The 19,532-nt window shown below is 41.9% G+C and overlaps 1 protein-coding gene across 4 annotated transcripts in view; it reads right to left on the bottom strand.

Moving 5' to 3' along the window:
• The window catches only part of rsrc1 (arginine/serine-rich coiled-coil 1), a 115,886-nt gene extending 96,707 nt beyond the window's left edge, over positions 1-19,179 (bottom strand). Inside the window, exons 1-3 of one of the 4 annotated variants that reach the window (XM_019887642.1) lie at positions 19,082-19,179; positions 18,501-18,695; positions 15,149-15,265 (exon numbers count right to left, since the gene is read on the bottom strand). In XM_019887642.1, the coding sequence (XP_019743201.1) occupies positions 15,149-15,265; positions 18,501-18,676 (293 nt within the window). In that variant the 5' untranslated portion in view covers positions 18,677-18,695; positions 19,082-19,179. The other 3 variants (XM_019887639.1, XM_019887641.1, XM_019887640.1) reach the window with 3 other exon arrangements.
• Positions 19,180-19,532: the final 353 nt, after the last annotated feature.

Below are 19,532 nucleotides of genomic sequence, written 5' to 3'. Positions count from 1 at the left end.
ACACACACACACACACACACACACACACACACACACACACACACACACACACACACACACACACACACACACACACACACACGGATGCATGGAGGGAGCAACAGATATGACAAGCATTAACTAACTGAAGCCATATCGAAACGTTTGGTACTCATAACACTTGTGTGTGATGTTGTCAGGGTGTACATACTACTGGATTTGTGGAAAAGCGACCACCAATGATTGGAAACCCCAGAAGAAATCAGCTGCTGAGATAACGTTATTTTCCAACATCTATCATTTTATTGATTTGTCTATTAAAAAAAAAAAAAAGTCAAACCTGCTGTCCACAAGCTTTATTGCTTTCACCCCCTCCTTTATTAGTTTGCAGTTTGGGACATTCACAGCTGTCTCTCTGCCGACTGGAAACTAATCATTTTCTTCAGACACCTGTCACCGTACAAACAGACAACAGTCTGACAACTGTTGCAATCAATTAGGAGCAGGGGAGACCATCGCAATGGCTGGGGACGAGCGGCTCTATTTCAAGTCGCCTCCGTTGGAGATGGGGGTTACAGTTGGGCTTTATTTTATTGGGTGATAAAACGTTGCAACATGGGCTTGACTAGTTTTTTTGTCCTTGCATGAATAAATGTCCATTTGACAAGCAATAGTCAAAGGTTAAGTTACATTTTGGACACGTGACTACTTTTTGGCAGTTTTCCGTTGGTATATCAAATTCATGTTAAATGAGCGTGGTTTAAAGTGCCTCTGATAAACCCCCAATAAAGTTCAGATGTTCTAGCAGGCTTCTCCAGACATCCGCCCCCTCCCAAAATAGATTTATTGACGAGGCAAAGAACAAATTAATGTTGGGAAAAGTTTTGACATTTTTTGAACAACAAAAACATGGCATTTGAGCAGGGATGTGTAGACTTTTTACATCCACTGAAAGTTATTGATGACTATAAAAATGCAAGTCATATTAGCTTTTACTTTTTCAAACCAGAGTTGAAATAAACTGGAAAGCTTGGGAGAAAACTCCAAACAGAAAACAGCAAGTACAGGTGATTTCGATGAGCTTTTTAGGGACTAATTAATTTCTTGAACTTTGAATTGCTCCTGTCATTTGATGTAGCCTATTTCCACAGAATTACTTTCCCCGAACCTTTTGTCTATTGCACTGCTAAGATGCAGCTGAGCAGAACCCCAAGCGTGAGCATCAATTTTAATCAAACATCTGATCCAGAGGTAAAAGTATTCATTAAACACAGCAAATTTGATTTCGGGTGTTTATCAGTGTGTACCAGAGCAGCCATTAAGCTGCACAGAGAATCAGAGCTAATGGGAAAAGGGAAAGAAAAACATTGGCATTTTGGGGGTTCGAAGTCTCTAGGCGAGATAATTCATCAATCGCACAAAGAGACTTTGGAATGAATGACTCTGTGTGCTGACAATGCCTGCGCATGTTTGTAATCAACAGTACATGAGGGAAAAATAGGACAGAATTGCAGTGTTCCAAGCATTCGTCTTACATTTCCCGCCAAGCAGACTGCGACCAGAAGCCGCAGATGCATTAGACACCAATCTCAGTCTGTGTTTTTGTCTCCCTCCTTTCTCTTTCCCCTATGAAGAAACAGCCCACTTCTGGGGTGTGATGCAAATTAAATTTACTGTAGCTAATAGAGTGAGCCTGCGCTGCTAAATGTCAATTTCCTGACCAAGTCCTTCCCCTTGGAGAAGGATTAGCTCATTTGAGGCTGGGGATAAATGGGCTAATGCAGGACACACACAGATAAACAGTTGTGGCTGGACCCCAGGCCAAGTCTTCCCTCTGCTTTACATTTCATCGGCCTTATTATCTCCAGGGAAAATAGGTGTCCCTTCGGCCGAAACATATTTTCATTTCTAAATCACTTCTAAAAGGCCCTTGCTGTTTGCCCCACATATGAGCCCCCGATACACACGCTGTCCCCAATCACTGGCTTGTTTCGCCATCCCTCCCTCGTTTCGCCATCCAGTCCATTAAAATCCCAGCTTTGCAATTGGCTGGGACCATTTTCCTGGTGAATTATCAATAGAGTAATTATACGGCATGTTGGGAGCTGGGCTAACGCTTATCACCGCTGACCCCCTGGTGTGAGCGAGGATATGATCCCTCACCACAGCCCATTGGGGTAATTATGTGGCTGGGTGTGAAGCTGGATGGTGTGTTACCCTTATCAGTCAGTATTCTATTTCTGCATTTTATTGAAAATTGGACATTAATAGCAGCGACGCGATACAATGCGTGTCAGATACCGTTCAGGTGAACGCCTCCGCCTGGCATCTGACCCCGGCTGAGTCATTATTTATACCGCAGCATGTGAGGACGGGTGCTGAGCATCAACATAGGCACAGATGAAACCTTATCTTCAAGCCATTTTTGCTGAATTGATTTTTTTTTCCTTATTCCTTTGTCCATCCCCCATCGAATGCTCAGAGCACAAAACAAACTCTAAGTTTTGTCCAGATATGCTGACATAATTGGAGGAACAACAAATCCAGTGGTGTTCTTACAACCGCCTTGCAGAGAGAGTCTCTGTCCATTAAGCCCCTACGAGCGAAGATCAACAGTCTTGTGACCCTAATGCTATCATATTTCAGTAGATGCCAGCGGTAGTGACCCGTGTGTGACCGGGATGAATTTTTCACCAGCAGAAAGCCCGTGACAAGGGAAGGAGGGGGACTAATGATATCATAACATCATCAGGACTAATTTCACATAAAGAACTGTATCATTTTGGGGGAGTACAAAAGTTTGAACTGAGGTCACGGCGTTTGAAAGTGAAGAGAATGGCTTGATTTTTCATGGCTTTCAAAGCGTCGTTTTATATAATGGGCGTTTTTTTTTTTTAATCATATAATTTAGGCGGGGTTATTTGCATTGTACAGAGACATACGGAACTTCTGATTGGACATCTTGAGATCCAAAGTTTTGGTATGCTTATCTCCGATATGTCCAGTGCACCTTGATCAAGCACAATCTCCTCTTAGATTTATGTAAACAAACCACCCCTGCACCCACACACAATCTATGGAACTATAGCTTCTAAAAACGCTTGCTTGGCAGCAACATTACCAAGAGAGGCTGAAAAAGAAACGGAACACATTTGAAGAACTTCATTAATGTGCTTTTCCCTGTCGAGTTATTTCCACTCACGGTGCACACAGCAGCAGCTAAGTATCCCCACTTAAAAGTCACTTTTCTCTTTTTTTCTGGCATTTCAGTGTGTCTAAAAAGCACCTTGAGTGAGCAGTGTGTATTTGCTACTGCCAAAAGACGTGGAAAACAGCTGTTCCCGCCTGACGCTGCCAGCTGAACGGAATGCAAATATGTTAACCATCTAGAATTTATTACTTTTGAGTGCTCTTCAAACGCCACGGCAGACACAAGTTTAATTTATGATATTCCTCTAATTATGGGAGCTGTTGAAATCATTTCCCAAGCTGCTTCCTCCTTCCAAACAGTCACATTATCTGTTCCCTCAGTTCACAGCGCACGCACACAAGCACGTACACACACTAAACGCACAAGGAATCGCTGCAAAGTAGGTGATTGTGAAGACAATTAAGACAGCAAAGGCAGAGCATGAAAGATCCACAGAGATGGGGTTTTTTTGTTTTTTTTCCACTCTCAGTCCTCCCACCACGCCATAAATGCAATGTTTAGATTTGTCATAATCTGCTGTTTGCTTTCAATTTAAGCAGGCGTCAACACAAACGTCTGCAATGCCTCGCCTTGCTGTGAAGCAGAAATGAGACGGCGCGTGGACCACCCACCCATACACACACACACAGTTACAGGCACAAGCCACAAGGTCAAGTCATTCAGCAGAGTTCAAAGAGCCCTTAGATCTATATGAACCTACGCCGGGCAAGCAACGATGAGGGCAAAGACGAATATGTGCAAAAAGACGCCTTTAGTGTGTGCGTTGATTCGCCGGCGTCTTCATCGGCGCATGTGCCGAGCGTCAATCAGCCGCGCCGCCGCAATCCTAAACTCGGTCGTCTGGTGAGTGCCTGGCACCTTTGGCCCGCACACAGCCACAGCATGACATGACACCCATTAGCAGCTGGAGATGTGGAGGCCTCGCCTACAAGGTCAAGTGAAGGTCACGCTTAGAATAGGTGCTAACTTGCCAACTCGCTCACAGTCACTCATGCAGACTGAGGCCAGTTTGTTCCACACTCGCCTTGCCCACCTTGCTCCTGCCAATCAATCATAGCCCTCAAGCAATTAGTTATGGCTGGTTAGGAGACAGATGTGATCGGTTGCCGAAGTGTCCGTGGAAAAGAGGCTGGACAAGATGGTGGATGGGACTGTGATTGGGACAGTAAACTAGATCTTTGCGCACCGTTCCTAAACTCAAAGGCTGAAACTTTTGAATAACATTTTGTGAACTCAAGCACACTGGTTTTGGTTTACTTTCATGTCCATGTCATAACATTACAAACGCTCAAATGTCAATGACCAAACATAAACAACAGTCCAAATCGTTGATCTCAAATGAGATTTCAACTACTCCCAATGGTCAGACATCTATAAATAAATAGGTCCCTAAATGCCAGTATCATGAGGAAAAAAAAACTACAAAAAGTTTGCTTAACATTTTAGTTGTGGTTAACTCATTCAGTACCAGCCAATTCTGGACCAAGTCTGAAAAGACGTTTAAAAACGTCTTTGGGAGTGAATAATAACAAACCCATTAGCTTCACGATACATCAAAGCCCATTTCTTTTCTATCGGCCAAATAGAGACAAACTAGACTCTGTGGGAACTGAACTGTTGGTGTCATGTTTAAGACTGGTGTCTAGATTTTGTATTACAGCGATGGAATAGCCTTGACATGCTCCACTGATAAGTGAAGTTAGAATTGGCAATTTTAATATTTGGAATGACTAAATGACTGTCAGTACGGAGGTACTTTATGCAGGTAGAGTATGGAAGTCAGAATTTTGTTACCTGGAAAAAATAAAATTGGTTTGAAACGCAGTCAAGTTCATGATGAATGAAATATAGGGAAAGGGAAATAGAAAGAAAGCTGGCTCTAATTAGCAGATGTGCTCCTTCTCCGCTCGGAGAAGATGTAGATTTCTGCCTCTTGTACACATTGCGTATTTATGAAGTGGCACGAGATCTAAGGGCCCTTAGCATAACAGCCTTTTATTGCTTAAATGTGGACGGTTGGGCCCCGTGTGCTTAAGTGATTTAGGAACACGCTCACAAGTGCGGTATAAGAAAAATCATAAAGGCTGAGGAAAACCATGTGGGCGGACTGTAACAGGCACCAAGGAAAGGGCCGACAAAAAGCAGACATGCATTCCACTACTAAAGGGAAACTACACTTAATTAAACACCCAAGAAACAACTTGGGAAAGGACTGTTAAAAAAAAAAAATACAGCACTATCAGTTTCCAACAAAGTTGCCTTTTGACAGACCTTTTTTGTTCATAAACTCATGTCACGCTGAACAAGAGCCAACAGCAAGCGGCCCATCAGGAAATTAACAGAAAGTGAAAAGAAAACGCTTTCTTACATATGACCACATAAAACATCTTTTATTTCTAGAACTAATCCTCACTGGAAGACACCCAAAAAAGAAGGATCCTGTTGTTTTAATATGGTGTTGCAGAAACTAAGTCGGACAACATTGAAGGAGACCTCAGATTGCTCAATGTAGTCAGACAAACTCTTGGTCGCTGGAACTTCAAGTAGAGTATTCTTATATAATCCCTGGCATTGGGCCAAAATCTCCCATGTCACTTTTTGATACATTTCAGATTGTTTCACAAATCCATACTATTGATCAGTCTACACGTGTTATCTTTACAAATTCAAATACTATTCCATCACTTGGAGATGCAGGTATGTCATATTAAATACACATACTATTGATTTAAGAAATGTGTGTGATTATTATACTCTGTATCGTAATGGAGGAGCAAAATGATAAAATATCTTTCAGTCTGATGCCTTGAAAGAAAACTAATTGGAATTTGACTAGCAAGTTCCTTTTTCCCCCCAAACAATTTTTAAACTTCAGTCTAGTAATAGTTGGACATCAATCTTATCATGTAAACTTGCTCTTGTGCAATGTGACTTTTTCCTCATACTGTTTTATTTTATTTTGCTCCATATCATAACTATTATTCTAATCGTACAATTTTCATCAAGGAACTTTTTTTGGAACATTCCAATTTTACTCTCGACTATATTAAATGACATTGTGCTTTTTCTAGTCATATTTTGACTTCAGTCTGATTTTGTTCCTTTTCATTGTGACATTTCTTGTTTTGTGCTTTTCAGTTCATATTCTAATAATCTGACTTTATTCTTTTACATTACGACATGCTACAACGTTGCCATTCGGAAATTCGCAAAGCTTTATTTTATTCTTAGAATTACGACTTTGTCCGTACAATATTCCAACCTTATTCTTGGAGCACTACTATGACATTTTTACAACATGCCCATTCTCTCATTGTAATTATAACTTTAGGCTGACTATTATAGACTATTTCTGATCAAATACTTTATTCTAGAAATATTTTTCATGATATCAGTACTCTTTTTCTCCATAATTGCACATTTTTATTCCTTTTCCAGTGCATTAATATTCCTTCGCATTTTTTATTAGTATGTCAAAGCCCAGATTTAAACGATGCCACAAATCACTCTGTTATTTTAATATCCCATGCTGTGAGTTGAAGGAGGCATTTGGCATTAGTCACCTTCAATTGCTTGACTGCATTTAAGTAACTGAATGTTCCCCCGATTTTGATTTTAAGCCAAAATCAAGAGTCACACAAGGGAGCTGCACTTTGTGGTGCCCAATCGCACAAAGGTTAGTCATGTATCCTTTGGCCAACCTGTCTATTTTAACTTCCTGCTCGTATCGTCAGCCCAAACAGACGGAGGGGACAGCGAATTGAAAATATTGAGAAAGTGTTTCATTACGTTCAAAAAGACTGTCAAGGTTTTAGTCAGGCCACACATGATCCTTGTTTCATTTCTGTGCCACAACTACATGAGTGGCTGTGTGATTGAAACCACGTGTGTGGATGTTTGTGTGCTCGTCGTCCACATCCCACTGACAAGTGCGGGCAGCCCTTCCACGTAATTTGCTCTCAAGTTGTCCACTTGGGGAGGAGATGAGCTATGACGGAGGACTGGTTTTTTTGTTTTGTTTTTTGGCATGGCAAGACAACGCACGTGGCTCCACTTTATGATGAGTTAAGGTGCATACTGACACATCAATAATTCCAGGCTATCATTCAACCGCTCTCTTTGTGAATATTACACAACCAAATCAAGAGATCAAAAGATAACACTTTCAAATATTGTTACATAGTAAACGTGCTCACGCTTACTTGCAGGCTGCGTTGATGAACGTCAGCTAAAAGTCAGCGTTGTGCCAATACATTATAAAGACATACTTGCAGGAAAATGTCCATATGGCTTGAGCCGGATCGTAACCAGAGTTCAAGGTAAACACACCTGACTGAGGTTTGTCCATGCATGCTCTCAGCTCACGTCTCCAAGGGCCCGCTCAAAACCTGGCCACCTGACACACGCACACGCACACACACACACGTACGTGCCCTTCCCTTAGTATGTGTGAAGCATGGCTCGGAAATTATTAATTGAATCCCAATTTGTTGTCATGTACACAAATTTAAGATAGAGAGTACAGTTTCAGAAGAGTTGTTTTTAAGTCGTCTCTGATAGACAATCAAAACTAGCGACTGAGGTTGACTGTCGCAACTAAACAGGAAGAAAGAGGCTACATCTCAACCATTCATACTTTCAAGGGGCTAGTGCTAAAAAGAATGCTAATAGAAATACATAATTGGGTGTGCCTTGACCCAAAAACGGAAAGAAGAGAGATGTGGTTGCACAAGTGTGCACACCCTCTTTTTACTGGGATATGGCTGTGTTTAGAATTAACTAATCACATTCAAACTTGTGTAGAATGGGAGTCAGCACACACCGAATACAATTTAAAGTGCCGATAATTATCCTTAAAGAAATCTCAGCTCTCTTAGTTGGGGTTTTCTGCCTTTTTTTTTTCTAGAAGACGCCTAATTTTTATTTGTCACAACACTGACTTCCATTTTGAACTCTGTACAATTCCTGCCGCCTTGACTCAGGCCCCAGTTCCATCTAAAGAAATTCAGCCTTAAAGCATGTTGCTGTCACCACTACGCTTCACAATAGGTATGTTGTTTTTTTTTTTGATAGGTGATAAGCAATGGTTTGTTTGCACCAAACATACCTTTTGAAATAATGTCCAAAAAGATCAACCTTTCTTTTAATTGGACCACATCACAGTTTACCACCAAGGTTTGTAAGATTTTGTAACCTCAAGACAGGAAGATTTCTATACCAACCAACCAACAATTAGTGAGTTTGGTTGGAGAGATAGGAGTCTATAATCCAATAAGTGAACGGAATGAATGGGGTGACTTGAGGGAATCAGATTTCAGAACGGTAATTTACAGGCTGCTTTGTTAGCCAACAGACTGCTTCCAATAAAAGTCAAAAGAGGACAGATGGCACATTTGTTTATTTGTTTGATTTTTTTTTTTTTATAACCGGAGTTTGGAGCAGATTGTCATATTCAAACGTGGCCATTCGGCCTCTATAGCAAAGTGACCTGACCACCATGCACCAACCGCCATTCACATACCCACTGAGCAACTGGTAGAACCTCTTTTGCTCTCTCTGTGTCCATCATGCTCTCTCACTCTTTGCTTTACAGCCCAGGGTGTTATAAGACCGCAGGCCGCCAAGCAGCTCCAAAAAGCTCAATGACAACACACCAGTCCTGCCAATTAGAAATAATTAGACAGCCATTTCAGTGGCAAGTCTATTTAAGTAAATATATAACGATGCAATGATGCTTATTAAGCGGCCCGAGCCAGCGAGGAGCGCGGCCTCAAACGCTTTGGTGCTGCAGAAAATAATTATGCCAGTGATCACAAAGCGAGCTGCACATCTCTGTACTTCACCTCCACGCGTTTCAAAAATCCACTTCATTAGCTCCCGTAATTAATCCTCCAATAATTGCAGGAAAAGCCCAGTTTACCTCCCTTCGTTTCTAATTATCATCTTATAAATAGTTATGGTTCTAATTAATGTGTTCATTAGGCAGGATATTTCTCTCAAAGCCTCGCTGGGAGCCAAAGGTCCGGCTTGGCTCTCTGTGAAGCCTAAGCAGCCAGAAGGTGAGGCCATCCTGCCTGCATTTGCTTTTATTTTACTACATTCAACCTCCTAATTGGCATTTAAAACCCAATTTGGAAGAACTTCAAGAAGCTTAAATGAGGGAGAGAGAATGAGACTGAGAGAAGGAGCAAAGGCGAGTGAAAGAGACAGCGATACAGTTGGTGCTCATTTTCTAATGCCAGAGCTGAAAGCATGTCTGACTCCTCCTCTCTGTTGGTGTGGCCAGAAGGACGAGCCTTTTTACTGTCATCAAGTCCACACAATGATGGCTTAACATTTGACTTGACATGATGCAGGTCTGACTAAGTATCCTGAGACTTTCGTTATTTGTCTGGTCATCTTGCGACTTCAAAATGACAAAAAGGTGGCTAGAGTACTCACACTCTGTACTTCGGAAGAAGTAGCGATAGTGGACAGTGATTTAACTCTTGTACTGAAGTTTAAAAAAAAAAAAAAAAAGTACATTAGGACAAAATTTAAAATTTTTTATCGTCATATCTATACAGTAGAATAGCCATTTTTATAACTCAGCAAATCCCTTTTTATGAAACTGCATAGTGTTCATGCTGAAAAAAAATGGTGTTACATGTCAGATTTGTTTTGGTTTTTGCATTGGCTCAGCTTTGCATTGATGCAATGAAAACAACACATTCTAATCGCTTTGATAACCTTATGAAGTGTGTAAACAAATGTTGAAATAAGTGAAGATAAGTGAAAATTGTTATTTTCAGGCTCGACGGAGACAAAAATTCCTTGGGCACAAGACAACGCATGCCGAATCATTTTTCTTGAGGCCTAGAAATACAAACAATTCTCGTAAGTAATACCAGTGACCTGATGGATACAAACCTCAACATCCCCACTTTGGAGAGTTTGGGATGCATACAATGGAGAAACCCTACGTAAAGTTGACTAGCCGCCAGAAAAGCGTGGTCCGAAAACACCAGCGCACGAAAAGTGCCTCACTGTGAAATGGCACGATTGAAATAATAGCCACATGGATGACTGATGGAGAGAAAAGGAGGAAATCTCTCAGTGTTCATTTGGGACCATCTTCCTGACCTCACAGGATTGCCAATATGAGACGGTATGATGGCTGGTTTTGAGGTGATTTTTTTGGGGGGGGTTGTTTTCTGGGGAGTGTACATGTTATGCAGTGCAGACAAGCCTGCCACCCCGGGGAGTAGGCTGGTGTGTTTTTGAGGCTGTAGGATGGAGAGGTGTGCTGGAGTGGTGGAGGCAGGTATTGGAGGATGGCTGGTGGTGAAGGTGGGGAGGGGGGAACGGCGCTTGCGGCGAAGCGCGGATGAAAGCGGCTGTCTGTGTCAGTCACTTATTCCTCCCTTTGGTAAATAAAGGTTTCTGACAACAAAGGCGAGCGGCGTTTGACTGGCCTTTACAGCGGATAAATAAAAAAGACAACACAGAGAAAGAGTGAAGAATGAAAAGCAGCACCGCATCAAAAACTGCGGTCAGATCTCACAATGGTGAGCATGTTGAGGTTTGTGCAGTAAACCGGGTCATCTTTCAGCTTAAATCAACACCTTGCCCATCCGCTAATAGGAGGAGAAGGAAGAAGTCACGCCATAAGAAAAGACTACATCAACAGAACACTATTTAATGAGGGAAATTACGCTTGGGCTGAGCAAATACTCAAATTCAAATCGACATCACACTTGGGAGAATGTAATTTTCAAAATATAAAGGCTGCATTTTTTTTTTTTTTTTTTTTACCTCTGCTCAATTTTGTTGCCTAGATTTATTTATGGATAGATTTATTTATCCAGCATCTATCTCAGCTTAATGCTTAAGAATACATAACCACAACCTTTAAGATATGTTTTATTTTACTCTAAACTACTCATTTCAAGCGTCAATTTCACTTGTCATGTCCTCAAACATACTCACTCCAATTTCCCCTTTAAAAAAAGGAAGTGACACCCAAAACCACCTGCTGCATCACCTACACATGCACGCACGCACAATACAGTGTGCCTTAAGATCTGACACTTGGGGAATTACTGATCCAAGTGGTCTGGTTAAAAATTTTGCCCAGCCCACCTCTTGTCTTCAACCCTCCCTCGGCTTGACCTTGCACACTCGGTGTCAGAGCAAGACGGGAAAACCTATCTAGCAGATGTACGACACTTCATCTCATACAGGGGAGGGAAATTGCTGAGTGAAATACTTACCAGGCCACAACTCAGCTTTACACACACGCACACACTTGCAGAAGTGGAGTGTTTCTGTGTTTGGCCGGTAGAAAATAGTGGACATGTTATAGGTCTAAACCAGGGTGATTCTCAAACGATTAAAGAGCTCTTCTGAGCTTTTAGTGAAGATGGATTAGGATGAAGTGCTCCGATAATGTCAACACAGTGCAGTGCACACAAAGATTCTGTTCCACTACACAATGAGAATCTAGTCCTCCGAGTTAGAAATGTAGCGTGATCTAACAAAAACAAGGGAGGATGAAGCATAGCAACAACCGGGAAACACAAGACACAAAATGGAAGAGGACAAACGAGAGGCAAGAATGGTTTTGGTTTTACGAATAATTTTTGAGTAATCCCAAATTAAAAAAAAAAGAAAAAAAAAAGACTACGGAAAAATCATGAAGGCAGTGTGAAAGTGGATTTTTTTTTTTTTTTTAAACAATAAGAACGCTGACAGGCATTTCTCTTCACAACAGAGCATTATTATCTTCGGAAAGGAAAATTTGTTGCAGGAGATTATTTAATACCGATGCCTGGGTAGCCACCATCAGGTCTGATGGCAACCTGACTGAATGACTGACTGAGCTACACGTTTAACCGTGGTGGCCGTCGAACGTGACAGCATGCCGCCGCGCCTGTAGACAGAGCGCAGCAGAAGTCGGGCCTGTGATTAGGCTGTGATGAGAGGCTGCGTCACTGTCGTCGGACCCGAGCTGTACACACAACACACACACACACACACACACACACACACACACACACACACACACACACACACACACACACACACACACACACTCTAATAATTACCACACCGTGCGGTGGTGCGCATATCTGCATGTGCATGCTCTGTCGGCTGCTACTACGTTTGCTGGCAGGACCCATGCGCGCGCACGCACACACGCGCACGCACACACACACACACACACACACACACACACACACACACACACACACACACACACACACACACACACACACACACACACACACACACAGCCGCAGAGAGAGGCCCGGTATGCCTGTTCAGATCAAAGAGAATAAACATTAATGGCAAATAGGTAATCTGCTCCTCTTGTCTGTTTTACATTTCAGGGCAAGATTGACTGCCTCTGGGGGACCAGGTCCTCCTGATTGAGGGCAGAGGGAAAAAAAGGAAAGAGAAGAGAGAGGGAGGGAGCCACGATTGATGGTAACCAAATGATCGACTATTATTCTTATTTCATGTATTTCTGTATTCTTATTCATGTAGGAGCCATTGGAAAGAAGGTAATCGTGTTCTCCACTTTAAACCGGCTCGCTGTAGTCTAATCTTGCCTTCCATTGCACCCATTGTTATTCCCATTTCTTCGCTCACCACTCGATCTGTTCTCGATTTTGTCTTTTCTCTTCATTTCCCGCCCACTCTCCTGCATTCAACTCAAGTACTCAACTTTTCCCACTCCCTTCAAACTTCCCGTCCCCTGCATCTGCTGCCTCTCTTGGGTCGCCGCACTCTCACCTCTCGTTCATATTCCGCTGGGGATGTCACGGTGACGTGGCCGGGTTGGGGCGGGTTACACGCGGCAGTTTATATCCTATCTGCGTATCCATCATGAGGTCCTGTCCACTCAATCCTGAACTGATCCATCAGCCAGCATCCTCAGATACACACGCCATGTGACTGATTAATGGCACTGGAAGCACCTGTATGGTCTGAGTCAGCCTTGCTGTCAGCCCACTGCGGTGATACAACACTTCATATAACATCTATAGTAGATTTCAAATAAATAAATAAATAGGTCTACACAATCTTGGTCAAATTCCAGGTTTTTATCATTAAAACCGAACACCTGTAAACCAGTAAACAATATTCTGAGGACCTTGACGGGTCAGTGAAAATAGTCTTGAACGGCTTGCTCATACCAAAATGGCACAACATTTTTAGAGCTTGGCTGCCATCGGGAAATCTACCTCGTGACAAGTAACCGAGCAAACGCATTTCTTTTTCCATGTAGATAAAATTGTGCATACAGGTATATAGTCTGTATGAATCACATTTAAGTGACTCATACACCACTGCTCTTCTTCTGCTGTGTCTCACTGCCTGACAGGGCAAATGTAAACACAGCTCAAGTTCAAGTCAACTTTATTGTTAAATGTGCTCTTTGTGCGAAGTTGACATGTTTGATTTTTCATTTTGTCAGGTGCTGCTACTGACCACTTAGCTGCCATAAAATGTCCCTATCGGAGGACTGAAAACAGCTCATTCTATTCTGTAAGTAGTGGTTACCCCTCCAATGTTTGTCATATGAAAATGCCATTGTGCATTTCTGGCGAAATTGCCGTCGCGCTCAATCACTCTGGCACCTCCGGCGACCCATCCCACCTGCTCCTCACTAAGAAGATTACACAACTCTGCTAATCATAGCGCTGCGTTTGTATGCGCTAATGTCATCGGCTGTAGTTCTAAATCTCCCAAATCCCCCGCACCTTTCATCTCACGCCACTCCGCTGACTCCATTTTCAGACAGATGTTCTCAGTGCCAGCCCTGTAGTGATTGACTGTCGACTAAGGTCGAAGCCATCCTGAAAAGCATGGCTGCTCCTATTCCCCACAAAAAAACGGTGCAGCATCATCCAACATGTCAAAGGTCTCACTACAAGTCAGGCCTTCATGCCGACACCTGGTAATATTAAAATACGTTTTCCCGCCTATTTGTGATTAAGATGATCTCTGCTCACCATTCAGCCATATGCAAATAAACAAAATGCCCCACTTGCTGCATACATTTTGAAAACATTTTCCTCGTGAGTGCATCTGTGCACGTCTGTGTGTGTATGTGTGAGGGATTTAAAGCAAGGGGGTGGGGGGGGCAGCACAGTTTACTGGTTCATTAGCAACAGATTAGCTATGCTAATGACATGGAGCACCACACACGGGGATTTTGCTTTTATATTGCTGGAAAGGATACGTACCGTAAAATACTACGTGTGTGTGTGTGTGTGTGTGTGTGTGTGTGTGTGTGTGTGTGTGTGTGTGTGTGTGTGTGTGTGTGTGTGCGCGCACATGAATAAGTGAATCCTTTGAAAAACAAAAGCAAATAAGCGCCATCGGACAGCACGGTAATAGTCATAATTCAGCAAAATCAACATATGGATGATGATGTTTTAATCACAGTAATGAGTGAATACAGTGTTGAGATTTAGGATGAGTGTAGCACATGCAAGGATGTCTACTTTTAGGTCACATTTACAGCAAACTGAAAGGAATGACCATACGCTAGTAAAATGCAGGGCCAGACAAAAACGAGTCGAGAATGTATCCACTATTCACTCTCAGTCAGGTTTCCCTGATCTTTTCAGTAACAGATCTTTTTAAATTTGTATTATACATTTCAAAATAAACTTTTAAAGTAGGGCTGGACGATTGATCAAAATTGAAATTGTGATTTCGATTTTGGCTTCTCTCGATCTTTAAAATGTTATAATCAAAGAAAAGCGATTCTTGTGCAGAACGGTGTGATGTGTTTAAAACAGGGGTGTCCAAACTTTTTCGTCAGAGGGCCGAATTTAGAAAAATAGATGAAATGAGAAGTTGTTTTCATCATTGTGATTCCATTCTCAATCAGAATAATGATGATTATTATTTTTTCCATAATCGTCAAGCTCTAGCCGTGGCGACGACAGCTATTGATTTTACCTTCTGTCCCGGCTACATGTCCTGTGTGAGCGGTGGCTCCTTCCCTTGTCACCGCTACGACTTCTCCTTTTGCGAGATGAACTTCGGGATGAGCTGCTGCTCGAACGCTTCTTTCGTCTAAAAATAAGAAACAAACAGACCCTTAAAACATGTAAACAACATTTACCTCAGTCATTAGGATTGAAACAAACACCCACAAATTAAATCAAGTATGGCTCTTTAATCTGCCCTGCTGATTTACAGTTTATCAAGACACCTGTTATAATTTTTGAAACTCATTTTGCCGTGTATATTATGTTACAGCTCAGGGAAGGCACCAAAGTCTTCTGGTGTAAAAGCTCTCAATCAGATGTTCTGTCAGCTATTTTGCATCAGTGTACATAGCCACAGGGCAGCACAGCCATTCGGGTTGCCCTACGGTTCCTCCACAGGGGCCTTTTGGTGCGCTGCTGCTCTTTAAAGCAACGGTGTTGCATCCAGTTTGCCAACACAACGTAACAGAGCACTCCGATTGATATCTTCTACCTTTTATCTTCATTTATGGGGCTGGATGAACAGTGCTAACCGATTGAGCAACATACTTTTTTTTTTCTCTTCTTTTGTTTCACTAAAGTCCAAAAATACCCCATTTCAGTTCAAACAAAACACAAACCGGTACTTATGTTCCCTATGAGAGATTCAAAAAGATGGATGAGAGGCAAGTGAAAGAGAAAGCAGGACAAATAGTAAGTAGTAGTACTTCAAGCGGTGCAGGAAGGATGATTTAGTATTCCAAAAGGTCGGATCCCGTGAGTGAGGACTTGTGAACTAACTCACAAGCCAACACTCCACACTTTTCCTGGAGGTGGTGTGTTAGCTCATCCAAAAATGAAAAAAAGCAGATGTGCCGATACACCTTCCACACGAACACCACTTTTTCTTGTTCTCGCGCACGTTTTATTCCTGCTCTCTGCCTCCATTTCAACTCGAAGACAAGGTCAGTATAGGGAAGTAACAAAGTACAAATGTTTTCATACCGTTTCCTTAAATTGATTTCTCAGGTATCTGAACTTTACTTGTGTATTTATCTACACTAGTTTACCTCATTGAATCAGTACTTGAACATGTACCCGAGTATTTTTTTTAACTTCTAATTCCCTAAGTACAAAGTGTGAGTACGTCCTCAGGCAAGAAATATGTCAACATCAGTCAGAAAAGAAAAAACGAAATGGAAACTGAAGACTAACGAGCACGTGCAGAATCCTCCCTCAATCCATTACAGTGGGCACAAATCTATTTTAAATGCAAGTTGTTTTTTTTTTTTGTGATATAAAAATAAGACCAAGGTAAATCATTTCAAAATTATTTTCACCGTTAATATGACGTAAAAACCTGTACAACTTAGTTAAGAGGAATCTATATTTTAGACTGGTTCAGCAAAAATGAACAACCTCTTACAACTGGGGATGTGGCTGCTCACAAACAACCTTATTGGTAAACGGGAGCCAGCAGAGGTCAGTGATACAATACATCTTTATATAAAGACGGTGAGTAGTGGTACATTTGTTAGACTCTGGCACAGGTAGCGTGGGTTCAGTTGCAACTCAAGTCAAGTTTTGTTTCCCATGCTCGTTTAGGACTGCAATCGCCTTGCTGCGTGAACTGAATAAACCGTCTTCCGATGAGAGGCAAAATGTTTTCTAAGAAAACCAGTAATGTACAGTTGCGATCAATTCAATTCTAGAGCTTCCACTGTATTATTTAATGATGTTATCACTCTTTCAAGAGCCAAAAGCTTTTTTTATTCTTGTGGGTGTTCACTACGTGCGCTGCCACATGTGTATGTTAATTGATCAAAATGTATTGGCGAGCAGATGAGGGATGAGGGCTCCCAGGGTTTTATCGCCCCGCCCTGTGTAGAGAGGCAATGTCTTCCCATCAGCAGTAATGGACCTTGACCAGGCCTCATAAATAATTACCATCAATCCACCTTGCCTGAGCAACCCCTACACAGCCAAGTGGAAGCTGTGGATGGATGGAGGCTTGACAGAGGGACTCGGCTCCATGTGCGAGTAAGGATATGCGATTATGGCAAAATCCTGCCTCCATCCACGATTAATTAACAGCTGCTGAAACAAGGTATCATGTTTATGATTGAATTGTTCCAATTCTTCATGTTGTTAGTGGAATGAATGTTCTCCAAGTGGTCCAAAATACCATAAACAGGCAAGTGGACAGTGAATCACTAATATTTATATATTTATTTATTCTAAACACCAACTGACCTTTGGGTCATTCATTAAGATATCCAAGAATGTGTCATAGGCTTTGCATACTTAGGATAAATTGTGACTTTTACATCAGAATATTTTTAAGTACATCGCTGCTTTAAAATCAACAACAAAGATGATGGACTAATGTTCATTCTGCTGAGATACAGTTTGGAAAAGTCAAACCAGTTGCAGTTGGTTGACCTCTAACTGATGATATCTGTACACATTAGGTAGCAAGCCAAACGAAGGGTGCCCAAAAAAGTGGGATCGGACAGATCAGTGATTGTGGTATTGCCCGGGCAGCAATACCACATTTTACCATTTTAATAGTTGTTCCCGCAGAGCAGAGAGAATAAGATATCCTTTATTTGTCCCACACTGGGGAAATTTACAGTCTACAGCTTGTGTTTCGGTGCATTTGATCAAAATCAAATCATCTCAAAGCCGTTACCTTTTAAGCATAATATTCTAAGAAGAGTATGAATGATTTTAGAGTGCTTTGGGGTCACAGTTTATGATATATTTGTAGTTTAAACTGTTAATTTAGACATTTATCAGCATTTTTCAAGGAGGCATCAATTATTTGTGTTTTACGCTTTCTACAGGAGATCTCAGTCTCTATCCCCAGCAAATTTTTAAAGTTTACTGCAGAGTACTTCTGGTGTGTCTTCTGAATAGGTGCAGTAGTCTCAATCAATAATTTTGACAAAAACAAAGATGGTAACTAAAACGATTTTTTTCTTCATCATGCAAGCATGGATGAAAACATGCAGATGTTGCATGGGGAGACTGGTCGCTACTGGACAGCCAATCACAGGAGATATAAACAAATCAATCACACTTACATTCACACCTACAGTATGAATGTGAGTGTGACCTGGAAGTCATGGTCTATTCTGTTGTATGAATGGCAACAGGTGGATACAAAGGTTTATTTTACGTGCTATCTAATGGAAGAGTATTGAATTATTTTGCCTGTCATATTTAAACAGCAGTGTCTCGGTTAATAATAATGATTCACACAAATCACATCTGATGAAAGGAACATTGTTTCTGTCGCGTTGTTGTACATGGAATGTTGTTGCACTTAGCAGCCTCACCTCCTATCCCGTGAACGTGAGCGGCTCCGGCGGCTTGATCTGTGGCTCCGACTGCTTGTCACCCTGCTCCCGGAGGACGAGGACGACGTAGAGGAAGATGAAGACGAGCGGCGACGCTGTTTTTTCTTCTTTCTGCTCCGGCTTTCACCTTCACTGCTCGATGAGTGTCGACCCATAACTGGTTCACTATTGTCACTGTCATAATGCAAACACACATGGTTGCTCAGAGGATAATGCTTACTTGCGACATATTAGCAACGACGAACGACCACTTTGGTCAACAAGTCATGTTCAACAGCAATTCACACGCACACCGCGTAGACAGCTAACGCATCTTAAATAAGGACTTGAGCGGAAAACGTGTTGTCTTTCACGCGAGTGGTCGGCAGAGTACGTACCGGTTATGACTAGCTAGCTAGCTAACCAGGCTAACGCTGCAACGTTATGTTCAAATTCTTTACTCGACTGGTACCCGAATGGCTGTACCAATGTCTTGGGTGACGTATAAGTCACGCAAAATCTAAACTCGAGTGGAACGAAGTTCAATTGGCATCATCTTTATCGTACATCCCGCTTCTCACCGTTGCCGAGCTCCAAAACACACATGCAAGGCAGTGCCAGACCAAAAAAGTCAAGGCAGAGCGCGTCGATCGATTACAGGCAGGCACAATAAAGCAGAAAGACAGAATTAAGAAATTTTTGTGTCGTTGTAATTTTAAATATGATTTGTATATGACAGGCCATCAATCATAGTATCCAAAATAGGGTTGGCCGTCCGTGACAACTGATCACTCTGACTGGTTGTTACCTAGTATATCAATGTATGATACAGAAGTAGACTATGAGCCCACCCAGCACCAGACATCTTTTGAATGTCGGATTTCAAGGCAAAATCTGGTCGGTCTGTTTTAGACTTGATTCAGTCCAGAAATAGTCAATGAAAATCATGCTTTTTTGGGTCATTCAAATAGATTCACCAGAACTGTAATTGACCAGTGATTCTTTTACATCCCACTCTCAAGGAGCCTGAAA

This window comes from Hippocampus comes, unplaced genomic scaffold, assembly GCF_001891065.2.
Source record: "Hippocampus comes isolate QL1 unplaced genomic scaffold, H_comes_QL1_v1.1 scaffold6, whole genome shotgun sequence".
Lineage (NCBI taxonomy): Eukaryota > Metazoa > Chordata > Actinopteri > Syngnathiformes > Syngnathidae > Hippocampus > Hippocampus comes.
The sequence above is the reverse complement of the archived record's forward strand: the minus strand, read 5'-3'. Positions and strand labels throughout refer to the sequence as shown.